Source organism: Suricata suricatta, chromosome 14, assembly GCF_006229205.1.
Source record: "Suricata suricatta isolate VVHF042 chromosome 14, meerkat_22Aug2017_6uvM2_HiC, whole genome shotgun sequence".
NCBI classification, from domain to species: domain Eukaryota; kingdom Metazoa; phylum Chordata; class Mammalia; order Carnivora; family Herpestidae; genus Suricata; species Suricata suricatta.
The window spans coordinates 59,804,784-59,827,840 of NC_043713.1; the positions used below are offsets into that span (position 1 = coordinate 59,804,784).

Here is a 23,057-nt window from a genome sequence, read left to right on the forward strand (position 1 = left end):
GTGTTTGCTTATTTAATACATTCCGTCAAGGACAGAAATTAAAAAAAAATAAATAAGAAAAAATAAAAATAGAAAAAAAAAAAAGAAGAAGAAGATATGGTATAAAGGTACAATGGAACACTACTCCGCCATAGAAAAAGAATGAAATCTCCCCATTTCCAACAACATGGATGGATCTAGAGGTCATAATGCTAAGCCAAATAGCCAATCAGAGAAAGACAAATACCATATGATTTCACTCACATACAGAATTTAAGAAACAAAAGAACAAAGAAAAGAGAGACACACAAAAAACAAGACTCTTAAATAAAGAGAACAAACTGATGGTTGCCAGAGGGGAGATGGGTGGGAAGATAGGTGAAGCTGGTGAGAGAGATTAACAGAACGTTTATGATGAGTGCTGAGTAAAACTTACAGAATTGTTCAATTACTATATTGTATACCTGAAAGTAATAAAACAATTTATGTTAACTATACTAGAGTTCTTTTTTAAAAAGCCACAGATTTAATTTTGCCTAAGTTGCTTCTTTCCTAAATAATTTTCAGCATTCATAATAAGAATGGTAATAAATTTTTTAAATAATATGATGGCACAGTGTTGAAAATTCAGGTTAATCTTTTGCAATACCAATAATATGAAAGCAGTAGTACTTACCTCCTTTGCACTCTTAATTTTAGTCAGAAATGTATGCAGCTCCATTGTTTCTGCAAACAGTGCACGACATACTGCCTGATAATGATTTGGTGCCTCCGATTCAGTTGGGAGATGAGCAGCACATAACTACAGAAGAGGAAAATAAAACAGCAGTGCTAATTTATTATTTTGGGGTTTTGGTACCTAAAACATAGACATACCCAATATATTCATATTTTTATATTAGACAGTAAGGCAATTCCCATCATTCAAGCCTAATGTACCACAAAACCATCAGTAAAATTATATGGAAAAAGTGGTCCACTAACAAATAGCCAATAGCGCTTAGTAAAATTAGTTTGCTTCTATTTGAAAATGAAAGGCCATATATAAAAGTTTTGGTTGGAAGTAGAAAGGGAACTACCATTTACTGAGTATTAGTCATAATGCAGGTACATTAATAGCTATTATTTATTTTTATTAGTTATTATTTATTTTTTACCATGCCAAGCATGTATTTGACATGTCATATATACAGCATAATATCATTTACTTGTCAGTGTAACCCTGAATTATCTCCATTTTATAGCAAAGGAAACTGAGGTTAAGAGGACTCAAGTGACGTGTCCACAGTCAAAAAGTTGACATGATGGAAACGAATTAAACACAGTTTTATGGGTTTCTGAAGCCCAGGCTCATCCCAATACATGCTGAACTGTGTAATGCAGTCATAAACACTCAGGCTGACATGGACCACAGGGACGACACGACAACAATAAACAGAGAGAGCAGCAACAAAAGCGGAGGACAGAGTAAGTCCGCTGGTTGTACCTCCAGTCCCATTGTCTTTACTGCAATCGTCCAAAATTCCCCCAAAATACCAGTGGGTATAAGATGCAATTTAACATCATGCACAATTTAGAAAAATTACACCATGTAATTTATTAGACTGGAAAGATCCCCTATCAAGGGTTTAGTATATGGGAATCATTTTACTTTTTTGTAGAGTAATAATTTTGTATCCATGTACTATAGTTATGTTTTAAGGGACTTCATTTGCTTTAAAAAGATGCAAGTTCTCCCTTAATTCTTTACTATATTCGGTAAATTTGACATTAATGCAATTACTGAAAATATAAGTTTTATTATATTTTAATAATTTTTATCCATTAGAGAATGAAAGATGTCTTTGTAGATTATACTATCCTTCATAATGTACCTTCTGTTATTTTCATTTGTAATAAGTATCATGTCATTTATTAGATTACTATCTTTAATGAAATATATTCTCAAGAAAAATATCTTGGGTTTCAGTAAGAAATTTTCCCCACAGTACCCAAAAGGAAGCTAAGAAGTGATTTATTAGAAAGCACAAAAAGCAAAAATCTCACAAGCTAGACAATGGAATATTACTCAGCCACAAAAAAGAATGAAATCTTGCCATTTGCAACAAGGTTGGGGCTAGAAGGTATTATGCTAAACGAAGTCAGTCAGTCAAACACAAATTACCATAAGATTTCACTCATATGTGGAATTTAAGAAACAAAACAAAGGAGAAAAGGAGGGGCGTTAGAGAGACAAACCAAGAAACAGACTCTCCACTACAGAGAACAAACTGATGGCTACCAGAAGGAAGGTGGGGGAGGGATGGGTGAGATGCGTGATGGGGATTAGGGCTGATGAGCAGCAGGCGGTACGTGGGAGTGTTCATTCGCTACGTTGCACACCTGAAGCTCATGCTGCACTGCATGTTAACTCACTGGAATTTAAATTAAAACTTTAAAAAATCTCACAAGCTTATTATTCACAGAGCTACCAATGAACACAGAGTATATTTTTTGTGCAATTAGTTTTGTACACAGAAGACAGCTTCCAATATAGAATTTCATATCCAAGGGAATGAAAAACAACTGCTAAGAATTTCATCTTCATCCAACTAATCCCATATTACATTCTAATTACATAATATGAAATATGGCATAATATTTTTGACTATAATTCCCAGTAAGAAACACATTTTATACAAGGACTCAATGCATATTTCTACGTTTTATACACAAAAAATTTCACAAAAACTAAACTTACACACTGAATTGATTTCATGCTTCCCTAACAGGCTGTGACCAGCAACTTGAAAAAACACAGGTATAAAGGTAATAACTAGGTCTAAAAATTTTTTAATGTATATGACATAATCCTATATAAATGTGTGTGTGTGTATACATTTTTTTTCCAAAGGAATCCACAAAAAACTTAGATCTAACAAACAATTTCAGCAAAGTTGTGGGATATATGATCCACACACACACACACACACACACACACACACACACACACACACACACAGTGTATCTCTATATCAATGAATAATCAGAAAATGAAGAGTTTACTTTCCTCTCTGTTTCCAACTACTTTTTTCCCCTTCACTTCCTCCATGGTCTTTTGTTACATTTCTCAAGTTCCACACATGAGTGAAAACATGTTATCTATCTTTCTCTGACTGAGTTATTTCACTTAGGAGAATACCCTCCAGTTTCATTTGTGTTGTTAGAAATGGCAGGATTTCATTCTTTCTCATTGCTAAGTAGTACGCCATTGAATATGTAAAGTACATCTTCTTTATCCATTTGTCAGTTGAGGGACATTTTGGTTCCTTCCATGATTTGGCTATTATTGAAAGCACTGCTATAAACATTGGGATAGAAGTGCCCCTATGAATCAGCATTCCTGTATCCTTTGGATAAATTCCTACTACTGCTGTTGCTGAGTTGTAGGGTAGGTGAGTGTTGATGGGGGAGGGAGCATGGAGGAGAGGGGAAAACGGGAGACAGACATAGAGGAGGGCACTTGGGATGAGCCCTGGGTGTTGTATGTAAGCGATAATCACAGGAATCTACCCCTGAAGCCTAGAGGTATGTTACGTAACTTGACAACAAATTACATTAAAAATACAAAAAATTAAATGGACAAAGTATTCATCTAAATGTTAAAAAGAAAATGAAGTTAGAAAGCAATTCCATTTATAAAAGTATTAACAAATGCTAAGGATAAATGTAACCAAGGAGGTGTAAGATTTACATGCTGAAAACTATAAAATATTGCTCTAAGACCCAAATACATGGAAAGACATCCCATATTCATGAGTTTTGAAGACAATATTGTTAAGATAGCAATAGTATTGCTATCTTAACAGTATTCAAGAGACTGAATGCAATCCCTAACTAAATCCTCATGGCATTTTTTTAAGAAGCAGAAAAGCTAATCCTAAAAATTCATATGGATTGCCAAGACAATCTTCAAAAAAACAAATCAGTGTGGTACATAAGGAAACACCTATAGATTAGTGGAATACAGAGTCCAGAAATAACCCCATATATGTTTGGTTGGTTTTTTGACAAAAGTGCCCAGGCCATTAAATTAGGAAAGAATAGTCTCTTCAACAAATGATGCTGAGGAAACGATATCCACATGCCAAAAAAAAAAAAAAAAAGAAAGAAAGAAAGAAAGAAAAAGAAAAACGAAGCCACACCCTATCTCATACTATTAAAAATTTTTTTTTAATATTTGATTTATTTTTGAGAGAGAGACAGAACATGAGAGGGAGAGGGGCAGAGAGACAGGGAGACACAGAATCTGAAGCAGGCTCCAGGCTCTGAGCTGTGAGAACAGAGCCTGACATGGGGCTTGAACCCACAAACATGAGATCATGACCTGAGCTGAAGTTAGAGGCTTAACCGACTGAGCCACCCAGACACCCCACCATTTATAAAAATTAATTCGAAGTAGATCAGACACCTAAATTTAACATCCCAAAAAAGAAAACTCTTGGAAGAAAACATAGGGATAAACCTTCATGTTCATGGATGTGGTAATGATTTTTTAGATATGACACCAAAAGCATAAGCAACAACAACAAAATGGATAAATTAAGACTTCATTAAAGTTAAAAGATTTTATACATCATAGAACACTTTCAAGAGACCCAGAGTACAGAAGAAAATATTTGCAAATTACATATCTGCTAAGGGTCTGCTATGCAGAATAAAAAGCTCTTTTTTTTTAAATTTTTATATAGTTTATTTTTGAGACAGAGAGAGACAGAGCATGAGTGGGGGAGGGCAGAAAGAGAGAGGGAGACACAGAATCTGAAACAGGCTCCAGGCTCTGAGCTGTCAGCACAGAATCTGATGTGGGGCTCGAACCCACGAACTACATGATCATGACCTGAGCTGAAGTCAGATGCTTAACCGACTGAGCCACCCAGGTACCCCTATAAAGAACTCTTTAACATAATGAAATAAAAACTGACTTGAATAGATATTTTTCCAAAGAAAATATATAACTGACCAAAATGCAAAGAAAAAGGTGCTCAACATCATTAGTTATTAGGGAAATGTAAATCAAAACGATGAGATACCACTCAGATCTAGTAGGATAGCTATAAAAACAAACCAACCAAAGATGGAAATTAAATGTTGATGAGAATGTGGAGAGATTGAAATCTTTGTGTATTGTTAGTGAAAATGTAAAATGGTACAGCCTCAGTGAAAACTAGTTTGGTGGTTCATCTAAAAGTTACCATGGTCAGCAATACCCCCTCACCCCACATACAGTTGACCGTGAACAACATGGGTTTGAACTGCTCAGGTGCATTTACATGCAGATTTTTAAAATATAAATACATTTAATATAAATGATTTCTCTTATGATTTTCTTAATAACATTCTCTACCTTACTTTGTTGTAAGAATTCAGTATATAATACATTTAACATACAAAATATGTGTTAATTGACTATTCATGTTATCTGTAAGGCTTCTGGTCAACAGTTGGTTTGCTTAGCAGTTAAGTTTTGGGAATCAAAATTATACCCGAATTTTCAACTTTGCAGGGGATCAATGTCCCTGACCTCTGCCCTGTTCAACTACTATAAATCGAAAGAATAGAAAGCAAGTGTTCAAACAAAAACTTGCATACCAATGTTCATACCAGCAACTCTTCATAGTAGCCAAAGATGGAAACAATTCAAGTGTTCTGAACTGATACACGGGAAAACAGAGGAAGTATATACACGTAGTGGAATCTTATTCATTCATAAAAAGGAATAAAGTACTGACACACACTACAACATGGATGAACCTTAAAAACATTACCATAAATGAGAGAAGACAGACAACAAAAGGTCACATACTATATAATTCCATTTATATGAAATTCCCAGAGTACACAAATCCATAAAGTCAGAAAGCTGATTAGTGGTTGCCAGGGACGGAAAGATGAGGGATAAGAAGAGATGAGTAGGGTTTTCCATTTGAGGTGATAAAAAAGCTCTGGAACTAGATAATGGTGATGGCTGGACAATATTGTGAATATACTTAATGCCACTAAATTATACACTTTAAAATAATTTAGGGACACCTGGGTAGCTCAGTCATTTAGCATCAGACTCTTGATTTCAGCTCAGGTCATGATCTCATGGTTTCTGAGTTTGAACCCCAGATCAGGCTCTGCACTGACAGCACAAAGCCTGCTTGGGATTCTCTCTCTCTCTGTCTCTCTCTCTCTGTCTCTCTCTGTCTCTCTCTGTCTCTCTCTCTCTCTCTCTCTCAAAATAAACAAACTTAAAAAATCTATAAAAAATAAAATAAAATAATTTAAAAGATAAATTTTATGTTATATATATTTTACCACAACTTAAAATATGTCTTAAGGCCACCTGGGTGGCTCAGTCGATTAAGTGTCTGACTCTTCATTTTGGCTCCGGTCATGATCTCACAGTTCGTGGGATCAAGCCCTGTGTAGAACTCTGCACTGACAGCACAGAGCCTGCTTGGGATTCTCTCTCTCCCCCTGTCTCTCTGCCCCACTCCAATTCACACTCTCCCTCTCTCTCAAAACAAACTTAAACAAATATTTTAAAACCTTAACAAAGAACAAAATTCTACAAAGTTGCCATTAACACAGAGGAGGAATAATCCCATGGAGGAGAAATAATCTAAGTGGTTATTTCACTGCCCATGAACTTCTTGATTTTTATTTGGTTCTTTGTTCCTAAATGCATCATTTTATTTAATCCTTACAAGAACCCAATTTATAGATATGGAAACTGAGATTTAGAACAACTATGTAATTTACCCAAATCACACAGATGGGCAGGAGAAGTGAAATTGAACCTACACAGTCAACCTCTAAAAGCCAAATTCTTATACACTCTAAAATGAATGTATATTACTTTTGTATTAAAGAAAATCATATGTTTTTAAGTTTATTTATTTATTTTGAGAAAGACAGAGACAATACGAGTGGAAAGGGGCAGAGAGAGAGAGAGGTAGAGAGAGAGAATCTCAAGCACTGTCAGCGCAGAGCCTGACACAGAGCTTGAACTCATGAAACTGGGAAATCATGACCTGAGCTGAAACCAAGAGTCAGATGCTTAGCTGACTGAGCCACCCAGCAAAATCATGTTTTTAAAGTATTTTAACACACAACATGGTACACAGTAGGCATGCAAGAAAACCATCTTTTACAGTTACAAAAAAAGACACAATACGGGGATAGAAGAACGTAACGAGAAAAAGAATAGTTTCTGTCCTATACCTACCAACATGATGCTTTATGACCTTGAACAATTTATTTGACAGTGCTGGGTTTCAGTCTATTTCTAAAAGGAGAGGACTGAACTATGTTATGTCTTACTTAACCTGCCTTTCTTTTACAAATAAAAATTTAATATGAACTTTAAATGCCATCTGAAGGCTGATGACTCCCCAACTCCTGCTCTAGGCCACTCCTAATATTTGTTTGTCAGAAAGAGATCTATCTTACCTTTATTCTTGAAAGGTAGATTTAAGTTCTTTTTTAGAGCTTTGAAGAATCATTCTAATCATATTCCAGCTTCCACTCTTTTTACTGAGAAGGTGCAGTCTCATTTTTCCTTTAATATTTTAGATTTTCTGTTAGTAAATTGTAGCGGTTTAACTATAATGAAACTATGTTATCTTCTTTTCTCTTTCTTTCCTTCTTTCTTTCTTGCTCTTAATTGTGGGGTTTCTTGAATCTGTGGCATAGTGTTTTCTATGGTTTTGGAAAATTCCTAGTTTGTACTAATTCTTATGTATTGATTATATTACTTTAGTATGTATTAATTCTTAGTATTCAAATATTTCTTCCTCCCTCTTCCTTGCTCTCCTTTTAGGACTTTAATTAGATGTACTGCCTTCGTAACTGAGCCTCTATTCTATATTCTTTTTGTGTCTCTATGCTTCATTCTGAGTATTTTCTATTGACAATATTCCATTTCATTCTTTCTCTCTTCAGCTCTGCCTGGTCTATTAAACCCAGTCAAGTATTTTTTTTTTCCAAAATTTTGAGCTGGCTCTTTTTATATATTTTCTAGTTTTCTACTCAAAGCTTCAACCCTGAGTTCCAAGAGTGATTTAAAATAAAATTAAAATTAAAAGTCAATCTGACAACTCCATTATCTGGATTCCCTACATAGAATCATTAATACTAAATAAGTCAGGCAGAGAAGGACAGATACCATATGTTTTCACTTATAAGTGGAATAGGAGAAACTTAACAGAGGACTATGAGGGAGGGGAAGGGGAAAAATAGTTGGGGAGAGGGAGGTAGGCAAACCATGAGAGACTCTTGAATACTGAGAACAAGCTGAGGGTTGATGGTGAAGGGGAAGAGGGGAAGGGGGTGATGGGCATGGAGGGCACTTGTGGGGATGAGCACTGGGTGTTCTATGGAAACCAACTTGACAATAAACTATAAAAGAAAAAGAAAGTATCATTAATACTATAATACTATAATAATAATATACCTTGTTATATATTTTCAACAAAACTTGAAAATATCTGCAAATCTTGACTAGATAGATGTGATCCGAAAAAAAGTCAAACTACAAATACTTTCTTTTTTTTTTAATTTTTAATGGTTATTTTTGAGAGAGACAGATAGACAATATGCAAGCAGGGGAGGGGCAGAGAGGGAGGGAAGCAGGCTCCAGGCTCTGAGCTGTCAGCAAAGAGCCTGAGGCAGGGCTCAAACCCCTGATCTGTGAGGTCATGACCTGAGTCAAAGTCAGATGTTTAACTAACTGAGCCACCCAGGCGCCTTCCCCCCACAAATACTAGCATTTTGAAACATTTTCACTTTTTTGTCAAATAAGTTAACATCTATATTTTTAGAGCAATGCACCAAAAGAAAAAATTTTATTTGATATCATATCAAAGACGTATGCCAGTAACTCAGAAATTCTATGCCAGAAATTCTATATATTATCTACTGATTTTTTTTTACCCTAATTAGTGCCAAAATACTATACAGACCATCAAGTTTTTCTTGAAACTTTGGCAAAACTGAGAACAGTTTTTGCTTAAACTCTAAATTCCAAAGCATTTAGCAATCTAAGTCACCCTTTGTTTAGAAATACATAATTGCAATGTGTGTAAATTCTATCATCCCAGAAAAGAAAATGGCATAATCAAAATGGTATCTTCTGAGATCTTTAGAATTTATCACATCATAGTCCTCTGCTGATAACATCGGACTCCAATATTCCCCCATGATTTATTCTTGATTGTTGAAATTCAAACATTTTTTAAAATGTTAGTTCACAAAGTTCAGAAATTTCTTTGCACAACCTAAGTAAAATATTATCTTAATATACCTAAGATGTTTTGGCTAATGAGTATAATCATGTATTTTTTTTATAAGAAATTAATAAGTAAACAAAGAAAAAAGTACAAAAAATATCACCAAATTTAGCATTATACAGTTAGGATAAATTACTTAATTTTTGCCTAAATCGGTAAAAACAAATTAGTCTGTTCCCAGCAAATTTCAAAACTGAGAGAACACAACATTCTGAAATACAGAGAATTGCAATTTCTTTCTTTGGAGTCTAATTTGCCTGATGAATCTCATTCACCCAACTAACCTATATTCACAGAGATCTGAATTCAGTAAAGACAAGCTCAAACATCTTGCCTTCTCTTGCATATGCTCCATTAAACCAAGGCCACATTCATACATAAATGAAAAGAATAGGTTTATCCTGCATTAGCTATTTATAATACATGTGCATTTTAAAATGAAGACAAATTCTGTACTGGATTAATCTAGTTTGGCATAATAAAATTAAATACATAAAGCTTATTTCTATTTTAGACTACATTCTCCAATACCATTCTTTTCTTAAACTTTCCCTTGAGGATTTTCAGAATAGTTTGCAAATTCTGACATTACATGGCAGACCAAAAACGTGCTAGCTTTTTATAAGCAGGGCTTTATTATGTATAAACTTTATTCTTATATTTGCAGAAATATGCTGCATTTTGTTTTAAATTATAAATTAACACAAAGCATAACTTATAAGACTATTCATGGCCAATAATATACTTAATATACTAAAATTTTATAATCTTTTATTATATAAATGGTAAACAATGAGGAATAGAATTTCTGAGGCTAAATGGGTCACTCTGAATCATACCTCTACTAATATACTATTTCAAATTTTTTTTATTTTTTAAAAATATTTTTTATTTATTTTAGAGAGAGAGAGAGAGAGACAGCATGAGCAGGGGTGGGTCAGAGAGAGAGGAAGACACAGAATCTGAAGCAGGCTCCAGGCTCTGAGCTAGCTGTCAGCACAGAACCCGACGTGGGGCTCGAATCCACGAACCATGAGATCATAACTTGAGCTGAAGCTGGAAGGCGGACACTTAGCTGACTGAGCCACCCAGGCGCCCCTCAAAAATTTTTTTAATGTTTATTTATTTTTGGGAGACAGAGAGACAACAGAGCATGAAGGGCAGAGAAAAAGGGAGACACAGAATCCAAAGCAGGCTCCAGGCTCCAAACTGTTAGCACAGAGCCAAACTCAGGGCTCAAACCCATGAACCACGAGATCATGACATGAACCAAAGTTGGCTGCTTAACCAACTGAGCCACCAAGGAGCCCCCTAATATACTATTTCAAATTACCACCATTTCTTTCATTCTTTACCCATATACCAGTATATGCAGAACTTTGTAGTATCTTTTCCATTTATTAATACAGAAATGTTCCATATTGCTGAACAACTCACAGAATTATAATTTTAGAGATTATCTAATAGGCCATCTAGTTGATACATCATTTCTTTGTGAGCCATTTAGTTCATTGTAGAATAGTATAAATAAATAATGTTGTAAAATACATCTTCAAGGGGTGCCTGGATGGTTCAGTTAGTTGAGTGTCTGACTCCTGATTTCAGCTCAGGATTATGGGATCGAGCCCCATGTCAGGCTCCACACCAAGTATGGAGCCTGCTTAAAATCCTCCCCCCTTGGGGTGCCTGGCTGGTTCAGCTGGTTAAGCATCCAACTCTCGATTTCAGCTCAGGTTATGATCTCACGGTTCATGAGTTTGAGCCTCATGTCAGGCTCTGCGTTGACAGCGCAGAGCCTGCTTGGGATTCTCTCTCTCTCCCCCTCTCTCTGCCCATCCCAATCTCCCTATCTCTCTCTCAAAAAATTAATAATAAAAACTAAAAAAATAAAAAAGGAACACATTAAAAAAATTATCTCCCTCTTTCTCCCTCTGAACCCTCATCTGCTCATACCCTCTCTCTCAAAAACAAGATTTTCTCTCTTTCTCTCACTCTGCCCTTCCACTGTGCACATGTTCTCTCTCAAAAATAAATAAGTAAATAAAAATAAAATTTAATTTAACTTAAAAATAAAGAATATCTGCAATCTTTCAAAGAGAAATATTATGCAAAATGAGCAATACTCAGTTGCCTTGGAATTTTAAAATTAATTCAATATTTTTGGAAACATAAGAGAAAGTTGTTTAATGAATTCATAGTATAATCAATGTAAGAAAAATCTTATTTATTACAATTTTCAAAAAAATTTCAAATCAAATTATTTAATTTGTATTTTTATTTAACAGACTTCAATGTGTAAACTTAAAATGATTTAAAAAAATTCAGAGCAACTAATAGGAACTATTTCTGCCTTGTTCATTTTTACAGGATATCTGTTCTTTTCTGTAGTGATTTTACTGTATAAGTTGCAATGATCAACATGAAGTATTAATAGGAAACTATATTTCTTGACAGATGGCATTTAGATGGATAAAAAATTCATTTATCTCAAAATAGTTCTCACATTTGTAGTTTTCGGCAACGAATTCTGTATTTTTACCTTTGTTAAATAAAACATTTGTAATAAAAAAAAACATTATCTTCAATGTATCTATGTAACATTTTCTCCTTTTAAAAACTGTCTCTTTGAACAGACACTTAACTATAGAAAACAAACATGGTTACAAAGGGGAGGTAGGTGGGGGAATGGGTGAAAACAGGTGATGGAGACTAAGGAGTGCACCGGTCGTAAGGAGTACTGGTGTCATATGGAAGCGATGAATCACTATATTGTACACTTGAAACTAATATTACACTATATGTTAACTAAATAGAATTTAAATAAAAACTTAACAAGAATAATCTCCTTGTACAGAGAAGAGATGGGTAGTTGGAACAGGTGGGGGGGGGTTGGGCAAAATGGGTAAAGGAATTCAAAAGGCACAAACTTAGTTATAAGATTAGTCCCGAGGATGTAATGTACAGCATGGTGACCTCAGTTAAACAATACTGCATTGTATATTTGCAAGTTGCTGAGAGAGTAAATTTTAAAAGTTCTCATCATAGGAAAAAAAATGTGTAACTATGTGTGGTGATGGATGTTAACTAGACTTATTATGATAATCATTTCACAATATATTCATATATCAAATCATTAAGTTGTACATCTAAAATCAGCAATGTTATATGTCAATCTTAACTAATTTAAAAAATTTATTTCTGAAAAATTTCTAACAGTAGTATTGCTATCATAAAGGATTATTCTGGATACTTTTACATATTTTAATTTTTTATATGAAAACATGTCAAAACAAAACTAGGTAAATAGTATATGTATCAGCACGTACTCATCATCCAACTTTAACAATAATCAATTCATGGCCAATCTTATTTTATCTACTTCCTGACCTGCTCAGCTCCACCCTCTAGAATTATTTTTATTGCAAATCCCATATAACTGAGTTTCATATATAAATATTTCAGACTAATTTCTAGTATCAAATAAGCATAAGGTAAAATTTTCCTGATTATCTCAAATATACACACATATTTTTACAATTTGTTCATTTAATTCAAACCCATATAAGGTCCATACATTGCAACTGGTTGCTATGTATCAAGTTTATTTTAATCTAAGTTTTTCCTCTCTCCCTCTCCATTTATCTTACATTTATTTATCACAGAAATTACATGATTGTCCTATAGTTTCCCATAATCTGGATTTTGATAATTGGATCTTTATGGTGTTTTCATTTAATTTTTTTTATTTTTGAGAGACAGTGAAAGCAGAGGAGGGTCAGAGAGAGAGGGAGATACAGAATCCGAAGCAGGCTCCAGGTTCTGAGCTAGCTGTCAGCACAGAGCCCGAAGTGGGGCTCAAACCCACAAACCATAAGATCATGACCTGAGCTGAAGCGGACGCTTAACTGACTGAGCCACCCAGGTGCCCCTTTATGGTGTTTTTAAAATGTTTCTATATCCTCTGGATTTCCTAAAAATTGGTAGTTAGATCTAGAGGCTTGATCAAATTGAAGATTGGTGGGTTTTTTGTTTGCTTGCTTGCAAGAGTACTTCCCAAGTGGTGCTGTGAACTAAGTTCGTTGGTCTCTTGTGACACCACAATGATTACTGACTGCTATTATTTCTTTGGAATTAGAAAATTACTATTTTGCAATCCCTATTATTCTGTTTTCACATATTAGCTGGGATACTTTTATAAAAAGAAACCTGTACAAAACTAATTGGTTACCCTAAAATAAAGGCAGGATTATTTTATTTGCCAATTTTTGAAATAAGTTGTATCTCTAACAGCCTCTAAAGGTGACCAATGAGAGTTTTATTATCATTTATGTGTTCATGGAATACAGAATATTTGATGTGCTTTTTAATTCATCACAGCTATTGTTCTTATTGATGATCAAATTTTTCCATCTTTGACCAATGGGAACTTCTTTGAGATGGCTTCTGAGTCCTCTCTTTATACAATTCAGTAATCTCGGACAGTCTGCTTGCTTTCGGGTATGACAAGATGCTTCAGGCTACTTTATACAGTTTCTTCCCAGATCTAGAATTGGCCATTTCTCTAAGGAATCCTGGGATTCTTTTAGAGGGAAGTAATATTTAGAGACCATAAGCTGGTGGTCACTGTGCTCGCTGCTACTATGTGGTTATTCCTTTGTAGGTCTTCCTATGTGGTTACGTCTCCCCCGTGTTAACAGTTATGTTCAATTTGCCTTGAATTCAGGGGGAATTATATTTCCATATTTAATTTTGTTGTATAATTATGTAAAACATTTATATGATTTCTAAATCAAATCTACAGAATTAAGTATACTAAGCTGCTTCGCTTTAATGCCTGTCCTTTTTTGTGCTCTATTCCTTTATAGCTAACTTCTTTTTCTTAAGTTTGATTTATCGTTCCTCTTTTTTAAAACAATATAAACAAATACCTTTATATATATTCTTAAAATTTTTTAATGTTTGTTTATTTTTGAAGGAGAGAGAGAGAGACAGAGCATGAGTAGGGGAGGTGCAGAGAGAGAGGGAGACCCAGAATCTGAAGCAGGCTCTAGGCTCTAAGCTGTCAGCACAGAGCTGGACGTGGGGCTTAAACCCACTAGCTGTGAGATCATGGCTTGAGCTGAAGTCCGACACTTAACTGACTGAGCCACCAGGCACCCCACCTTGTTTCTTCATAGAAACACTGTATCCTGGAGAGAGACTTCCTCAATCCTTTCAGATAGCTAGATAGTACTTTACTAAGTGACTATACCATAGTTAATTCAACCATTCCCCTGTTAATGAGTATCTGGGATATTCTTAGTCTTTTGCTATCATACATAGTGAACAGTTCCAAAATTTTTAATACACTGTCAAATTATTTTATATTTCAAATATCAACAAAACTAAATTCTTGCTTGCGAAAGAGTTAAATGTATTGCTTTATATGTATTCCCTGATTATTAGGGAGACTGGATGGTGTAAGAGAACCAGAATCCCCCAGGTTGAGTTCAGTGCCTCTTTCTGTACTCCCTGGGGATTTCACATCCATGTGTTGAGCCACCACTGCTCTATGTTCAGAATGTTCACGAGGGTACTATATCTAGAAGGACATCTTCCACATCACCAACATCGCAAATTTCTACTTATTATGACAACTTTCTTACAGATGGAAGCCAAGTATCTTGAAGAAGGAATCCCTGTTGCTGATTTGCACAAAGGTAGTGTATGGGCTACTATGGTCCTGCACACCTGGTCTATACCACATATCTCACGGGGGCCACTTAACCCCTATTTAATCTCAGCAATCTAAGTGCTGGTAGAGCACTCAGGACAAAGAAGGCACACTAAGTGCTTACTTTACATTTCAAAAGGTAAATGAGTATATGAATAAACTGAGAGTTTTACATTCATTTCAAATGAAGAACTCTATTATGTACTATTCTCCTATTAATGTCAGTCATTTCGCAGATACTTTTCCTAGATTCCACACATTTTCTTTTTACTTATCCTTTCTATCCACTTTCTCAAGTCTTACTCTTCCATTATCCTTAACCCCCTCTCTTCAATCTTCTTTCCTGTACTTCATGTTCCATCAATCTCCAATTTTTCCTTAATGTCTACAATCTCTTCTTTTTGATTAATGTTAATTGGGTGAATATTTTCCAGAATGTATTTACAGATACAAAAATAATTTTTTAAAAGTAGGCTTCACACCCACTGTGGAGCCCAATGCAGGGCTTGAACCTACAACCCTAAGATCAAGGGTTGTATATTTAACTGAGCCATCCAGGGTGTCCCTTACAGATAAGAATATAATTTTTTAGAACGATCTTTTCTTATTGCTTCTTGAAAGTATTAAGTGCTTGGTTATATATTATATATAACCATATATATATGTTTCTCAAGAAATACTTCAACTGAAAGGAGAATGCTTTAAGTGTTATATTCTTAATTTAAGGGAAGAGCATGTTCTATCTCTGACATAATTTGTGACTGCAATTTATTCCGATCTATATGCAGTAACAAAAAGCCCTGAAATGAGTAAGAAAAAATTATATGTGTGTGTTTATGTTTTACTTGTTTATATTGTTTTTCTCCATTACAATTAAGAGCCATAAAGGTAGGGACCATTTGTAAGGTGTGTATTGCTATGTCCCTAGCACCCAGGAAAATGCCTGGCATATAGTAAATGCTATTGTTATTCATGACAAAAACTATCCTACTTTCTATTGATTATGTTATCTAATTTAACCTGCAAAAACATCAATCAGGCAGATATTATTCTCATTTTACAAAAGAATGAGGATCATAGGGGGTCCCTGGGTGGTTCATATGGCTAAGGGTCCGACTCTTGATTTCAACTTAGGTCATGAATTCACAGTTTGGAAGACTGAGCCCATGTGAGGCTCTGCATTGACAATACGGATTCTGCTTGGGAGTCTCTCTTTTCTCTCTCTGCCCTTCTCCCTACTCATGTGCGCTTACTCTTCGCTCACTGGCTCACTTCTCTCTCAAAATAAATAAATAAATATAAAAACAAAGAGAATATGAGATGCCTGAGTGGTTCAGTCAGTTAAGTGTCCAGCTCTTGGTTTCGGATCAGGTCATGATCTCATGGTTCATGGGTTCAGCCCCGCATCAGGCCCATGCTGACGGGGTGGAGCCTGCCTGAGATCCTCTCCTTGGCTCCCTCTCTGCCCCTGCTCACTCTGTCTCCCTCAAACAACAATGAAAGGAGAGGGGAGGGGAGGGGAGGGGAGGGGAGGGGAGGGGAGGAAGGAAGGAAAGAAAAGAAAAGAAAAGAAAAGAAAAGAAAAGAAAAGAAAAGAAAAGAAAAGAAAAGAAGAAAGAAAGAAAGAAAGAAAGAAAGAAAGAAAGAAAGAAAGAAAGAAAAAAAAAGAAAAGAAGAGAGAGAGAGAGAGAGAGAGAGAGAGAGAGAGAGAGAGGGAGGGAGGGAGGGAGGGAGAAAAAGGAAAACAGCCAAAAATTAAAAGAAAAAGGATCATAGGATTAAATAATTCAGAGCAACAACAGTTGGTATGAAAATGGTAAAACCAGGCCTACCAGAGTATAAACTCTGAATAGAACCACCATGTACCCTTCTTACTTACTCAGTTCTCTGAAGTTGAAGAAGTCATATACCTCTCTGAGCCTTAGTTCTTCCATGTGTAAAACAGGTATAAAAACGCCTTCCCAATCTACCTCACAGTGTTACAGTAAGGCTCAGAGAACAACAAATATATAAAAACATAACAAACTAAAATATTAGTAGAATAAGAACAAATAACTATTCAGGGGAAATGTTACATATTAACGAGGTCTTGTTCACTAAAAATTAAAAACAAGCTGTCTCCAAGTTCCTAAATATCCTATTATCTATATTATTCAAACTTAGTTTCGTATTTCCACTGCCAACAAGGAGAAAGTAGTTATATTTCTTCAGTTACTTCTTCTCTTCCAACAATTAAACAAGAAGTCAGTTTACTAACTGAAGATTTCAACCCACTAATCAAACTACAAACTCTATGTATCACTATGTGGCCATGAATAGTGGGTTTTTATGATACATAAGCACTCTTTCAATTATTTATTTTTTATATTATGACAGCAGTAAGATAGGTAGCAGGCCAGAAGCAATAGCTCAAATTAAAAAATAATAAAACAAGCTCAGTTCAAATTGCTGAATGTCTGAGAATTTTTGTTTTATAAGTTAAAATATTCAATGCCTTTGAATAAGAATTATAAGAGTCCAATAAATCCCTAGCCCTTATCTTCCAAATCTGCAGTAGGAGAGCAATCTGGCTATGACCACCTATCTTTCTCCTGGTGCCAGGGTTAACTTAATTGCTGCAGTTAGTTAGGTGGGTGTTCTCTTCCTCATTCACCATTCCCTGTTCACCGTCCCCTATATACCCTCACCAAAAAAGTGCTGACTCAATATTAGAGGCATAAATAGGTTCATGTCTTAATGAAAAATGTCTTACTTTTCACTTTTAATCATTATCACTGGTCTGCAATGGAACAAGCAGGTCATTTGTGAGCTGCAGAAGTTTTATCTGAACTTTAAGTGTATATATATTTTAAAATATACTTGAAGGAGTACCTGAGTAGCTCAGTTGGTTGAGCATCTAACTCTTGATATTGGCACAGATATAAATAAATAAAACTTAAAAAAAATACACTTTAACACCTAGAAAATATAAAATAAAATGTGAAATTTTAATTTTTACACATATGAGGATTTTACCTGCAGACACTGTTGATTTAAAATGAGAAGCACTGCAAGTATTAAAGGAACTAGTGGCACCTGGGTGGTTCAGTTGGTAAAGTAAAGCATCTGACTCTGGATTTCGGCTCAGGTCATGATCTCAGTTTGTAAATTCAAGCCCCACGTCTGGCTCTGTGCTGACAGCGTGGAGCCTGCCTGATTCTTTTGCTCACTCGCCCTCACTCTCTCTCCTTCTCTCTCTGCCCCTCCCCCGCTCATGTCTCTCTCTCCCTAAGAAAAAAAACTTAAAAAAAAAGAAATAAAATAAAAGAGCTGAAAAATATATGTGCATTTCCTGAGCATCATAAATGCAGAGCCCTATTCCAGAGTTTCGGGAGACTTATCACCTGAGAAGGAAGAGGAAGCAGGGCACGCTGCAGGTACACCTGGGAAGTACCGTCTTTACGGTTCCTCCCTATTCTCTCCTCTGGGATGCTTTCAAAACAGTTGTAAAATAAGTGATACTATAACCAATATTGCATACAAAACCTAGTAAACACCATATACAAATAACTCTAAACAGAATTCTCTTTTAAGATTAAGCTGACAAATCTTAGTTTTAACCTCTGTGCACTTGGCATTATAGAAATTATGTCCTTCAAGTACACACAAAAATTTAACTAAGGAGAAAATTTCAATTCAAGCCATAGAACTTGTTTTATTACATAGAAATAGCACTGAGTAGGTCAAGAAAACAAAGTTAAACAACTAGCTGATACTTCAGATTCAGGATCTTCATATAAATTAGTAGGTCACAGTTGTTATTTATTCCATAAAAGAAAATGCAGAAGTCAACTCAAGATATAATGTGCAGTTAAGCTGGTGTATAATATGTAATATTAGGAGCATATAATATCTAAAAGTGTCTTTTTTAGGGAGAATTATAATTTAATCACAAAATGCCATGTTGAAGCTATGAATAAATCACAAAATCAGGAGTTTTTTAGTTCCTTATTCATTTCACTTATAACTAAAAATCTATAAACTATTATCAAATGCTGAATTCCCATTTGCTTTTTTTAGTTTATAACTTATTTTTTCCCCAAATGCTTTTTTTTAAAGTTTTCATTTAAATTCCAGTTAGTTAACATACATTGTTAATATTAGTTTCAAGTGCATAATACAGTGACTCAATACTGACATGCAACACCCATTGTCATCACAACAAGAGCACTCCTAATCCCCATCATCTGTTTCATGCATCCCCCTCTCCACCTCCCTATGGTAACCATCGATTTGTGCTCTATAGTTAAGAGTCTAAAGTGAAATAACTTTTAAAAAACAAGCACTATATAAATTGCCTCTTTACCTTCATGACATCTCTATATGACCGGATAGCTGAGACTTTTCTCTTTTCATCTTCTTCATCTTCAAGGCCTTCATCGGCAGCCTCATAGCCCTCATCGTTGCTGCCATCAGCTTCGACCGTGTTGGCCATGTGATCAATGAGCTGCTCTAGTGGGGGGCTTAACTCCCTTTCTTCATTCTCCTTCAAACCATAGTCCAGTGCTTTATAAATAACAATTCCCAAAGATTCAATAACCTAGGGACATTAAAGAAGGTGATTAATAAAGATGACTAAATAGTTTTCTAAAACTAACACTGGCATAAAATATTTAGTATGACACTTAAGCTACGTATAATCTATTCCACTGCAGAAACAAGTAGCAAATTAGATTTAAGGAAATAGGTAAGCCTCACTTACGTATGCATTAAAAAAAAATCCCAGATGGAAATTTTTGTGTGATTTCTTCAATCCAGTATACACAATACATGAACTTTTTTGTTTTCTTAGATTTATACTATAAACTAAAATCTATATCACCCGTTCATATAAGATGCTAACCAGTTGATTTTCTACATTTCCAAAAGATTTTTCTAAGAACAGACAGAGCTATCAAAACACATATTCTTTCAGAATTCTTACACTGGTGTTTACCAATGTCTATTTCACAGATATCCCAGGAATCTGAGAGACTGCAAACTCAATTATTAGTGGCAGCTAACTTAAGCTTAAGCAAAAAAATACATATATATATTCATAACCATTAAATACTGCCCAGTGAGTTCCATTTAATTATTGAAAACACATAGCTCTCATATGATACAAACAAGTGAGAGACTTTTTCAAAGTCTGACTTCAATGTAATGCATAGATAATCCTCCCCACCTCCTCACCTCCACCAATATTACCTCCCAAAATATGAATATAATTAGGAACACTAGGTATGTAACACTGTCTAATGTCACCCTGATAAATGCTCCAGACTTTGGTCAATAAAGGGAATTTTACTTTATTCCTCAATACAACCTTTCTTTTCTGCTCAGAAAGATCTCAAATAAACAATCCTTCTCTGCCCAAAACCTCTGGGACGCAGCAAAGGTGGTCTTAGGAGGAAAGTATACAGCAATCCAGGTCTTCCTAAAGAAGGAAGAAAGGTCACAGATAACACAACCTAACCTTACACCTTTTAAAGAGCTGGAAAAAGAATAGTAAATAAAACTCAAAACCATCACAAGGCAGGAAATAATAAAGATCAGAGCAGAAATCAATGCTATTGAAGCCAAAAATAACCAGCAAAACAGATCAATGAAATCAGAAGCTGATTCTTTGAAATAATTAACAAAATTGATAGACCTAGTTTGATCAAAAAGAAAAAGGAAAGGACCCAAATAAAAAAAAATTAAGAAAGAAAGAGGAGAGATTACAACCTACACAGCAGAAATGCAAATAATAATAAGAGCAATTATATGCCAATAAAATGGGCAATCTGGAAGAAATGGACAAATTTCTAGAAACATATAAACTACCAAAACTGAAACAGGAAGAAATAGAAAATTTGAACAGACCCATAACCAGTAAATAATCAAATTAGTAATAAAAAATCTCCCAAAAAACAAGAGTCTAGGGCCAGATGGCTTTCCAGGGGAATTCTACCAAACATTTAAGGAAGAGTTATCACCTATTCTCTTGAAGCTATTCCAAAAAATAGAAATGGAAGGAAAACTTCCAAATGCTTTCTAGGAAACAAGCATTACCTTGATTCCAAAACCGGACAGAGACACCACTAAAAAAAGAGAACTATAGACCAATTTCCCTGACGAACATGGACAAAAAAGTCTTCAATAAGATCCTAGCCAACAGGATCCAACAATGCATTAAAAAAATTATTTCGCATGACCAAGTGGGATTTATACCTGGGATGCAAGGCTGGTTCAATATCCACAAAATAATCAATGTGGTACATCACATCAATAAAAGAAAGGACAAGAACCCACATGATCCTCTCAATAGATGCAGAGAAAGCATCTGACAAAATACAGCATCCTTTCTTGATAAAAAAAAAAAAAAACCCTCAAGAAAGCAGGGATAGAAGGATCATACCTCAAGATCATAAAACCCATATATGAAAGGCCCACCACTAAGTCACCCTCAATGGGAAAAAACTGAGAGCTTTCCATATAAGGTCAGGAACAAGACTTGAATGTCCACTCTCGCCACTTTTATCCAACAGATTATTGGAAGTTTCAGCCTCGGCAATCAGACAAAACAAAGAAATAAAAGGTATCCAAATTGGCCAGGAGGAGGTTAAACTTTCACTTTTCACAGATGACATGATACTCTATATGGAAAACACAAAAGATTCCATCAAAAAACTGCTAGAACTAATCCAGCAAAGTCGCTAGGTATAAATCAATGCACAGAAATCAGTTGCATTCCTCTATGCCAACAATGAAGCAACAGAAAGTGAAATCAAGGAATCGATACCATTTACAATTGCACCAAAACCCATAAAATACCTAGGAATAAATCTAACCAAAGAGGTGAAAAAATCTATATCATGAAAACTATAGAAAGCTTATGAAACAAAGTGAAGAAGACACAAAGAAATGGAAAAATATTCCATGCTCCTGGATAGGAAGAACAAATCTTATTAAAATGCAATACTACCCTAAGCAATCTACATATTGAAAGCAATCCCTATAAAAATAACACCAGCATCCTTTACAGAGCTAGAACAAACAATCCTAAAACCTGTATGGAACCAGAAAAGACCCCGAATAGCCAAAGCAATCTTGAAAAAGAAAATCAAAGCTGAAGGCATCACAATCCCAGACTTCAAGCTGTATTACAAAGCTGTAATCATCAAGACTGTGGCACAAAAACAGACACTCAGATCAATGGAACAGAAGACCCAGAAATGGACCCACAAATCTTTGACAAAGCAGAAATAATATCCAATGGAATAAAGTCATTCTCTTCAGCAAATGGTGCTGGGAAAACTGGACAGCAGCATGCAGAAAAATGAACCTGGACCACTTTCTTACACCATACACAGAAAAACTAAAATGGATGACTTAAACCTAGGACAGAAAGCCATCAAAATCCCAGAGGAGAAAGCAGGCAAAAACCTCATGGACTTTGGCCACAGCAACTTACTTATTAACATGTCTCTAGAAGCAAGGGAAACCAAAGCAAAAATGAACTACTGGGACCTCATCAAGATAAAAAGCTTCTGCACAGTGAAGGAAACAATCAGAAAAATTAGAAGTCAACTGATGGAATGGGAGAAGATATTTGCAAATGACGTATAAGATAAAGGGTTAGTATCCAAAATCTATATAGAACTTACCAAACTCAACACCCAAAGAACAAATAATCCAGTGAAGAAATGGGTAAAAGACATGAATAGACACTTCTCCAAAGAAGACATCCAGATGGCCAATGGATACATGAAAAAGTTAATGCTCAACATCACTCATCATCCGGGAAATACAAATCAAAACCATTTTGAGAGACCACCTCACACCTGTCACAATGGCTAACATTTATAGCTCAGGCAACAACAGATGTTGGCAAGGATGCGGAAAAAGAGGATCTCTTTTGCACTGCTGGTGGGAATGCAAACTGGTGCAGCCACTCCAGAAAACAGAATGGAGGTTTCTCAAAAAATTAAAAATAGAACTACCCTACAACCCAGCAATTGCACTACTAGGTATTTATACAAGGG

General features: G+C 35.2%; 1 protein-coding gene across 2 annotated transcripts in view; it reads right to left on the bottom strand.

Moving 5' to 3' along the window:
* SPIRE1 (spire type actin nucleation factor 1) overlaps positions 1–23,057 on the bottom strand; it is a 216,143-nt gene that overhangs the window by 109,647 nt on the left and 83,439 nt on the right. For both annotated transcript variants that reach the window (XM_029922848.1, XM_029922847.1), the window contains exons 3-4: positions 19,355–19,588; positions 656–781 (exon numbers count right to left, since the gene is read on the bottom strand). In XM_029922848.1, coding sequence (XP_029778708.1) covers positions 656–781; positions 19,355–19,588 — 360 coding nt within the window. The remainder of the gene's footprint in view (positions 1–655; positions 782–19,354; positions 19,589–23,057) is intronic.